The sequence below is a fragment of the Engraulis encrasicolus genome, chromosome 20, assembly GCF_034702125.1.
Source record: "Engraulis encrasicolus isolate BLACKSEA-1 chromosome 20, IST_EnEncr_1.0, whole genome shotgun sequence".
In the NCBI taxonomy this organism is placed as follows: Eukaryota; Metazoa; Chordata; class Actinopteri; order Clupeiformes; family Engraulidae; genus Engraulis; species Engraulis encrasicolus.
In genome coordinates, this window is record NC_085876.1 from 51,212,489 (window position 1) to 51,222,488 (window position 10,000).

Genomic DNA, 10,000 nt, shown 5'->3' on the forward strand with positions numbered 1-10,000 from the left:
AGCGTGCATGATTCGTTCATGACTGCGTTAACATGCGTATTTAATGTCAATTTCGCCCGCGTTGGACACCACAGCCTATTGGGGGCGTCAGGTCAGCTGCGATATCTTCAACCTCGCTGGACACCGCAGCCTATTGCGTGCGTCAGGTGCGATATCTTCAAACTCGCTGGACACCGCAGCCTATTGCGTGCGTCAGGTGCGATACCTTCAAACTCGCTGGACACCGCAGCCTATTGCGTGCGTCAGGTGCGATATCTTCAAACTCGCTGGACACCGCAGCCTATTGCGTGCGTCAGGTGCGATACCTTCAAACTCGCTGGGGGGCGATCATGAGACACTGCACAGTTCCATGCGTGTACTTCTGATGAAAACCACAATAGCAGCAACTTTTAAGAACGTCTCATTGAGCTTCTCCGAAATTACAAACATTTGCGATCATACTTCCTCATTGCACTTTGAAAAATGAACGTGCAAATATAGGAGCAGTAGCTTAGGGAGCAGTAGGCCAGGGAGCCCCTCTTTTTGTTCTTCGTTTTGCCGTCTGTGTTCCCAATTTCCACATCGCAATGCTGTGCGCTCTCTGCCCCCTGGATGATACCGCCAGTATTTTGTGTCTTGGTCTACTGCTCTTAAAGGGGTATGCCACTATTCTGGGGCTTAATACAGTTAAAATACTGTTGGCAAGGGTTTATAAAGGTGGTTAAGTGTCTTATTTTTCATGTAAGGTGTTGTCTTGCTTTAAGACAAGTTAAAAGAGGGAGTATGTAGCTAAGCTAGTGAAAGTCAATGGACCACTGTAGCATGCTCCATTGACTTTCACTAACTTAGCTACATGCCCCCTCTTTTAACTTGTCTTAAAGCAAGACAACGCTTAACATGAAGAATTAGACACTTTACCACCGTTATAAACCCCGGCCAATGATTTTAACTGTATTAAGCCCCAAAATAGTGGCATACCCCTTTAAAGCAAGCCTGTGCAGTCGGTGGCTCGCGGTGACGCACGTAATTTACTGCTCTCAGCAAGCGCACCGCGGGACTTACTTCTTTTCCTCCTCCTCTTCTTCTTTTCCTCTTCCTCCTCCTCCTTCTCGTCTTCTTCTTCTTTCCATCCTCCTCCTTCTCCTCTTCTTCTTTTCCTCCTGCTCCTTCTCGTCTTCTTCTTCTTCTTTCCCTCCTTCTCGTCTTCTTCTTTTTCCTCCCCTTCTTCTTCTTCTTTTCCTCCTCTTCTTCTAACTTTTCTCCTTTTCTTTTGTTCTACTTCTTCTTCTTTTCCTCCTCCTCCTCCTCTTCTTCTTCATGTTTTTCTTCTCCTTCTTCCTCTTCTTCTTCTTCTTTGACTCCTCCCCCTTCTTCTTCTTCTCCTCCTCCCTTTCTCTCCTCTCCTCTTGTTCTTCCTCTTATTCTTCTTCTTTTCCTCCTCCTCTTCTTCTCTTTCTTTGCCTCCCCCCCTCCTCCTCCTCCTTCTCCTTCTTCTTCTCCTTCTTCCTCTTCCTCTTCTTCTTTTCCTCCTCCCCCTTCTTCTTCTCCTCCTCTCCTCATCTTGTTCTACTCTGCATGTGTTAACACTCTTCCTCCTCTCCTCTCCTCTTGTTCTTCTTCTCCTCCCTTCCTCCTCTCCTCCTTCTTCTTCTTCCTCTCCTCCTTCTTCTTCTTCCACTGCTGCTTATTCTTCTTCCTCCTCCTCCTCCTTCTTCTTCTTCCTCTTCCTTTTCTTCTTCTTCCTCCTCTCCTCCTTCTTCTTCTTCCTCTCCTCCCTTCTTTCTCCTCTCCTCTTGTTCTTCTCTGCATGTGTTAACACCCTGGTCACCAAGGCACCATCTTGTCACCATGTTGCCAATTAGCCAGGAGGAGCACTAGAATGCTGATCACAGGACCGTGTGTGTGTGTGTGTGTGCGTGCGTGCGTGTGTGCATGCGTGTGCGTGCGTGTGCGTGTGCGTGCGTGCGTGTGTGCGTGCGTGCGTGCGTGCGTGCGTGCGTGCGTGTGTGTGTGGTGAGTGTGTGTGTGGTGTGTGTGTGCGTGTGTGCGTGCATGCATCAGTGTGTATGTGTGTGTGTTTGGTGTGTGGTGTGTGTGTGTGTGTGCGTGCGTGCGTGCGTGCGTGCGTGTGTGTGTGTGTGTGTGTGTTTGTGTGTGTGTGTGGTGTGTCAAATGCCTGCCAGGGTTCCTGAGCCGTGTAGCGTTGCATTGTGCTGTTACCGAGTGCCAAGTGACAAGCGCGTCATGTTTCTCTCCTGGTGACAAGCACGTCATGTTTCTGTCGCGGTGCACTGCTGATGTGACGTCTCATTTCTGCCATACGAGGGACAAGCTAGCGAGCTGGCCCTAACGAGCTTCACATTACAGCAGGGTTGAACTGGAGGAGAATTAGGGCCCGGGAAGTGGTGTTGTCTACTTTAATTTGTGGTGGGTATACTGTATACATTTGTGCTATTCTAAATCAAGCGATTTTAGGTGGGTATACTGAAATCCCTGAAATTTTTAAGTGCGTACTGCGTATACCTGCGTTCTACGTAGACTACACCACTGGGCCAGGGCCCTATTGGCTGAAAGGGGCCTCTCATCATTAGCGGGGCTCAACTGACTCACCGGTGGTTCCCGCACCCTCGTGGGTCCCTATTTTCAGAAATGTAAAACTTTTTTTTGTTTTTAAATGCCCGCTATGCCAGATGGCCATTCCAGCTCTGCTGACGAGGCGTCTCATTTCTGCAATACGAGGGACAAGCTAGCTAGCTGGCCCTAATGAGCTTCACATTTCAGGGTAGCGAAGAGGAAATGCTTATTCTAATAGTCGGCAGCATCTCGTGTCTTCTCAACCTTTGCGCATTTCTGTGTTTGGCCATAACAAGGTGTCACAGCAGGTCTCACAGCAGAAATTCACGAAAAACAGAACATGGAATTAGTGCTCAATGCCCTTTGGTACTGTCAATGTGAGATTAAACTTTCTGAAAATAAATGCAAGAGAAACTGACAATTCAAATGCGTTTTAAACTTTTTACATTGTTATCAACTCAGGTTAGACGAAAACTTACGTGTAAAAAGTCATTGCAAGGTTGACTTAAAGCTAGTGTATTATTTTTGAAATAGTGTATATCCAGTATATATTCAGAAATCCAATCATTGACCATGAATATTTCCGTGAATATTTACTATCAACATCAATTTCTAAGTTTTCATTAGGCCTTTGTCTTGGAAAAGTGCAATAATCATGAATAAGTAGATCTTCTGTCAGACCAAACCAAAATTCATGAAAAATATCAAATTTGGGAAATAATGACTTACTGCACCTTTATCAAGACTGTCCTGGGGTGAGTTTCTCAAAAGAGAAGTTGTTAGCCTGTTAGCAACTTCGGTAGTTGCCAATGGGAAAATGCATTGAAAACAACAAAGTAGCTATTGTAGTCAGCAACTTTGGTTTTGATAAATTCACCCCTGATCAGAAAGTGAATGTGAGTGAGAAGTCAATTTATGATGCTTGCTGAGTGAAATGTAATGGTTTGGATTCGCCATTCATTTGTATGCCGGCTTTGAATTTCTGCAGCGTTCGAGATAGAGACCCGATTAGAACGCCAAAATGTCCGGCTCGATAAGGGCTCTGTATGTTATATTTTTCGCTGGCTTAGCCCCTTTTCATTTGTTCACCAGACTCGATTTTCCTCCATTTTCCCTCTGTAATTTCCCTGAGAAATGTCAGTGTAAAAACAAGGCAGCACATCTTTTTGTAGATACTACTGCCTAACCGCCAGTTATAGAATGTTCATTCATACACACACATGCAGCCTTGTAGAACTTCAGAACCTCAGATCTTACTTTTAAACCACTGACTTCTGTTATAGTATAGAAGTCAGTGTTTTAAACTCTCTTGATCGCTCTCTGACTGAGCCGGGCTGAGGTTTAGCTGGTGATATATGAGGCCTGTCTGGCTGATGAGCAGATGAGCTGACTAAGTGGACTTTCAATTCATTGCACAATATCTACTCTCCATATCACATCACTCCACATCTCCACTGTTGGCTGATCTCTCTCTCTCTCTCTCTCTCTCTCTCTCTCTCTCTCTCTCTCTCTCTCTCTCTCTCTCTCTCTCTCTCTCTCTCTCTCTCTCTCTCTCTCTCTCTGTCTCTGTCCCTTGCTCCGCATCTCCGCTCCTGACCAATCCCTCTCGAGGAAAAAAAAACAGGCTGATTGGGAATGATGAATTTGCAATAACAATCAAAACCGCCTCCCATCACGTACGCACACACACGCACACACACACACACACACACACACACACACACACACACACACACACACACACACACACCAAAAACAAATAGCCAAACTTCCATCTCTATTATTGTCCTCCTGAGTGGCAAGTTCATAATGGTGTGTGTGTGTGTGTGTGTGTGTGTGTGTGTGTGTGTGTGTGTGTGTGTGTGTGTGTGTGTGTGTGTGTGTGTGTGTGCGTGTGTGTTCATAATGGCCCGCTTGACATTCTCACTGCTGCTATTTATTCACTAACAGTGGGGAGGCCAGTTGCCATCTCATCTTTCTCTCTCTCTCTCTCTCTCTCTCTCTCTCTCTCTCTCTCACACTCTCTGTCTCTCTCTCTCCATCTTTGTCCCCCTCTCTCTCTCTCTCTCTCTCTCTCTCTCTCTCTCTCTCTCTCATATACATCTTTTTTTTTCATTTTCATTTCTCTCTCTCCCCTTCCCTCTCTCTGTCATCCATTCTTTTTTCACCCCCTCATAACTCATCATGGCAACAGGGCTGAGAATGTGGTTGCATTATAATAACCCTGACTACTGTTAAAGTTTCAAGAATACCGGTAGGCCTATATATTTTTTTAGATTTGATTTGAAGCTAGCTAGCATCAGAGCAATTGGAAGAGGCTTCATGTTATCTGATTTCTGGGGTATCAAGCACCTGATGGACCATCTCCTAAACGTTAGACCAAGCATCTTCTATTAGATTAAAGGGACACTATGTGAGATTTTTTGTTGTTTATTTCCTGAATTCATGCTGCCCATTCACCAATGTTACCTCTTTTTTCATGAATACTTACCACCACCATCAAATTCTAGGTAATCATAATGACTGGAAAAATTGCACTTTTCATACATGAAAAGGGGGATCTTCTCCATGGTCCGCCATTTTGAATTTCCAAAAATAGCCATTTTTAGCTGCAAAAATGACTGTACTTGGACCATACTAGAAAATATTTGTTTATTACTTAGTAAACTTTCATGTAAAGATCAAATTTGGTAATAGGCAGCCCAGTTTCAATGAGCAGCATAGTTGCAGTACCTTTTTTGACCATTTCCTGCACAGTGTCCCTTTAAGATACTTCAAGCCTGCTGTGCGTTTCCTGGATCCGTGTGATGTCAGGTGAACACCGCTTTAGGAAACCCTCGGTTAGGAGACCTTTGGAGACTTTAGGTTGAGAATGAATGGAGTTCCCTTATGGCACTGTAGAGGTAGCGCACATCTCATGCAAGCAGTCACCAAATGCCACAGACAGAGAAGAAGGAGGAGGAGGGGACAACGCCCCCTTAGGAGACCAAACTTGAGCACACTCCTTTGCATTGGGTGGGCATGAGTTTGGGTTATCTTACTCTAACAGAAGATGTTTGATTAGACCACGTCACCTCTTTACTGTATCTAATATTTAATGTGATCATTTACTTACTGTAGGCTATGTGTTACCTTTCCTCAGATCCTGGCCAACATCGTGAACTTTGTGTGTGGTAAAGTGGCGGGGGCGTACCCTGATGGACTTGGAATAGAATTCTTTATTTATTTTATTTACGCTTTTTTTATTTACCACGTCACCTCTTTACTGTATCTAATAAATCATTTAATAATTTACAAACCGTACTGTATGTCTTACCTTTCCTCAGATCCTGGCCAACATCGTGAACTTTGTGTGCGGTAACGTGGCGAGGGCGTATCATAAACCCCTGCTGGACCTGAAAAAGAATTCTTTATGTATTTTACTTACGTTTATTTACTGTATTTCTTATCTCACCTCAGATCCTGGCCAACATCATCATTTTTGTGTGCGGTAACGTGGCGGGAGCGTATCATAAGCACCTGATGGACTTGGCCCTCAGGCAGACCTACCTGGACACCTGTAACTGCATCAAGTCCCCCATCAAACTGGAGTTCGAGAAGCACCAGCAGGTGCGTGTGTGAGTGTGTGTGTGTGTGTGTGTGTGTGTGTGTGTGTGTGTGTGTGTGTGTGTGTGTGTGTGTGTGTGTGTGTGTGTGTGTGTGTGTGAGTGTGTGCTGTGTGTGTGTGTGTGTGTGTGTGTGCGCGTGTGCGCTTCCATGCATGCGTGCGTGCGTGTGTTTGTGTGTGTGCGTGCGTGCATTTATGGGCATCAGCAGGTGTCTCCTTCTCCTGCCTCCTGAGTAGAGCAGCTCCAGATGTGTCTCCATGTAGTCATGGATTATGTTAAAGGGCATTGTCATTGCTCCTGCACAGCTGACTCTGTAGAGTAGTGGAGGTAATGAAGGAAAGCTCGCACATCCACAGGAACGTCTGACCTGGGAGCAGGACCACAAATGACTTGATGATAGTGAGAAAAAGTCCGCTGACGACCAGGATTTCTTTTGCTCCCAAAATTTATTTTTGCGTGACGTTTCGGGTTTTACCCCTTCTTCAGACGTCACGTTTTATTACCTTAATGGACGTCACGTTTTATTACCTTAATGGAAGGCTCCACTTTTTTTATTTTATTTCCGAGGCAATGATGTGCTCACAGTTACTGTTCTTTTCTATTTTAAGGCTGTGTCGTGCTCTGCGAATTCTAGCTGGACCCTTAACAACAGTAATTGATTGCCTTGAGAAAGCACCCTAAAGTGGATTCATAGGACTGATTGTGCAGCCGGCTGGAAGTCACAGTGCATTAAGAAAGAAAGCTCAACGTTCAATTGCAAGTCCACTCCAGTTTGATCTCTCAGGGCGATTGGTTTACTTCAGGGCTGGACTGAGACTGAAAAGCAACCTGCACAGTAAATGCTGTGGTGTTAATTCAACACTTAAAGAGTTCATTTAAGTCCAAATGATGTCAAATCAACTCTCTGAGTGTTAAATGAGCACTGCAGAATTTACTGTGTGGGCATTTTTGGCATTCAGCCAGCTGCTTTTCAACGATTAACTCTGTCCACTGTCTATAGTAAATATGGACCAATGGGCAGCCCCATCTAAATTGGTCGGTCTCTACAGGGGAAAAAAGTAACAAACATACAATACACAACAGCATCGGCCCCTGAGGACTGTCGGCAAATGCTATCGACGAGTTTCACATGGCTATCCAGACATATTTTTCAAGAAAGATTTTTTTTTTCCTTTGCTGTCTTGAAATATTGAGTTGAGCATTTGGGACAGCACCCTCACAATCAGAGTATTTAAAGGGGTATGCCACTATTTTGGGGCTTAATACAGTTAAAATCGTTGGCTGGGGTTTATAAAGGTGGTAAAGTGTCTTATTTTTCATGTAAGCCGTTGTCTTGCTTTAAGACAGGTTAAAAGAGGGAATATGTCGCTAAGCTAGTGAAAGTCAATGTATCCATGTAGCATTGCAATGTACTGAAGCATATCCAGAGAGTATTTATCAGTAAAGCCCGCTCCAAACTGAAGCATATCCAGAAGTATTGCACATGGGTATACAGACCAGGGCTGGACTGGAGGAGAAATAGGGCCCGGGCACTTTGGGCTTAAAGGGGCCCCTCATGGGGGAGAAATAGGGCCCGGGCACTTTTGGCTTAAAGGGGCCCCTCATGGGGGAGAAATAGGGCCCGGGCACTTTTGGCTTAAAGGGGCCCCTCATGATTAGAGAAATAGGGCCCGGGCACTTTTGGCTTAAAGGGGCCCCTCATGGGGGAGAAATAGGGCCCGGGCACTTTTGGCTTAAAGGGGCCCCTCATGATTAGTGGCGCAGAACTGACTCACTGGTGTTTTTTTAAAACATTTTTAAATAAGGGGGCCCAAGAGGGTGCAGGGCTCACCGGGAAACGGCCGCGATGCCAGATGGCCACTCCAGCCCTGATCCAGATGTATTGCATATGGCTCCCAACTGTGTATTAGTCATAGTGTAGTGTGTCTTACTCATCATAATATCTCCAGTAAAGGTTAACTACACCAGAAAAAAGACATCAAACAGTCATCTCGCTTTAATTATCCTCCAGGCGCAAAACAGAAACTTCCACCTTTGACCAGCCAGTTCAATACACTTTTCCGTAAAGATGCAGCACTGTAATGTACCATAACAATGACTAAGACCAACTCACATAATATACAGTACAGTGCACTGCTGTAAAAGAGGTGGGGAGAGACACTGCTCAGGGGAGGATCTAGCCATTTTGGGGCCCTAGGCGAAATATAAATATGGGGCCCTAAAAACCCATTATATAGACATACAATTCTGTGTTGTGGTGCTATGTATGTGTTTTGTCTCATATACAGTATATCTTCGATTACTTTACATAAGGGACAAGTTCAGACCAAGACAAAAAAAAAAGTGTGTTTACCGCGACTGGTGTGACAGTTGGGGCCCCTATGAAGGACAGATTTGGTCGGGGCCCTTGGCAACTGCCTAGGTTTGCCTAATGGAAAGTCCGCCTCTGGCACTGCTATAAAAGAGATGGGGAGAGACACCGCAGAGAACGATATAACTATGACGACAAATAGGGTGATCATTACAGTTATACACCAGGTGCAATACAGATAGGCCTACACTTGCACCTCTGACCCACCAGTTCAAACACTTTGCCATAAAGGCATAGTGATGTAATACATAAATGCACTGTAATCTAACATTGTGCAATCTGGATCATTGTGATCAGGGGTGAAAGTAGACGGGTGTGAACAGGTGCGCAGCACCGGTATAAAATGCACAGCTGGTGGGCACCGTAGCACCGGTAAGAAACGAAAACTACTTTCACCGCTGATTGTGATTGACTGATAGTCGTTTAAAATTGGGTGTACAGATTTTAAGCATGGCTAACTTAAACGGACACTGTGTGAGATTTTTAGTTGTTTATTTCCAGAATTCATGCTGCCCATTCACTAATGTTACCTTTTTCATGAATACTTACCACCAGCATCAAATTCTAAGTAATCCTTATGACTGAAAAAATTGCACTTTTCATACATGAAAAGGGGGATCTTCTCCATGGTCCGCCATTTTGAATTTCCAAAAATAGCCATTTTTAGCTGCAAAAACGACTGTACTTGGACCATACTAGAAAATATTTGTTTATAGCTTAGTAAACTTTCATGTAGAGATCAAATTTGGCAATAGGCAGCCCAGTTTCAATGAGCAGTATAGTTGCAGTACCTTTTTTTTTTACCATTTCCTGCCCAGTGTCCCTTTAAATGTTTGCGTCGAAGTTGATGGCGAGAATTATTACATTACATTGCACTTAGCTGACGCTTTCATTTTTATTCAAAGCGACTTACAATTATTATTTGTCAGGGTATTGGTTACAGTCCCCTGGAGCAATGTGTGGTTAGGTGCCTTGCTCAAGTGCACTTCAGCCGTGGATGGAGATGTAGGGAGAGGTCAGGGGGGATTTGAACCTGCAACCCTTAGATTGAAAGACCAACTCTCTAACCACTAGGCCACGGCTGCCCAGAACCTGCTGCAGATGGGGTAGGGAGATTGCAGCAAGAGCACGTTTTTGCACTTCAGCTAGTTGAGGTGTCAATGTTAGATTAGATTAGATTAGATCAGATAAGATTATCCTTTATTGTCTCTTCAGGAGAGAAATTCAGAATGGACATGAGAAAGTGTGATTCACAATTAACATCAAAATACCACAATAGACAGACTTAGGACCACAAAGCACAAACAAACATATAAACAGGTAACAGACGACTATTGTTAGTGTTACACCCAACGTTCCAGTTTTGGCCCTGAGTCATCCAAAGGCATATACAAACCTAGATATTGCACATACTCTGAACTAGAGCTATTGCTCAGAAAAAATAATGAAATAAAATACAATGTGATTC

The 10,000-nt window shown here is 44.4% G+C and overlaps 1 protein-coding gene across 1 annotated transcript in view; it reads left to right on the forward strand.

The window, feature by feature from the left end:
* adcy2b (adenylate cyclase 2b (brain)) overlaps positions 1 to 10,000 on the forward strand; it is a 200,554-nt gene that overhangs the window by 88,225 nt on the left and 102,329 nt on the right. The window contains exon 4 of the mRNA XM_063185113.1: positions 6,013 to 6,162. Coding sequence (XP_063041183.1) covers positions 6,013 to 6,162 — 150 coding nt within the window. The remainder of the gene's footprint in view (positions 1 to 6,012; positions 6,163 to 10,000) is intronic.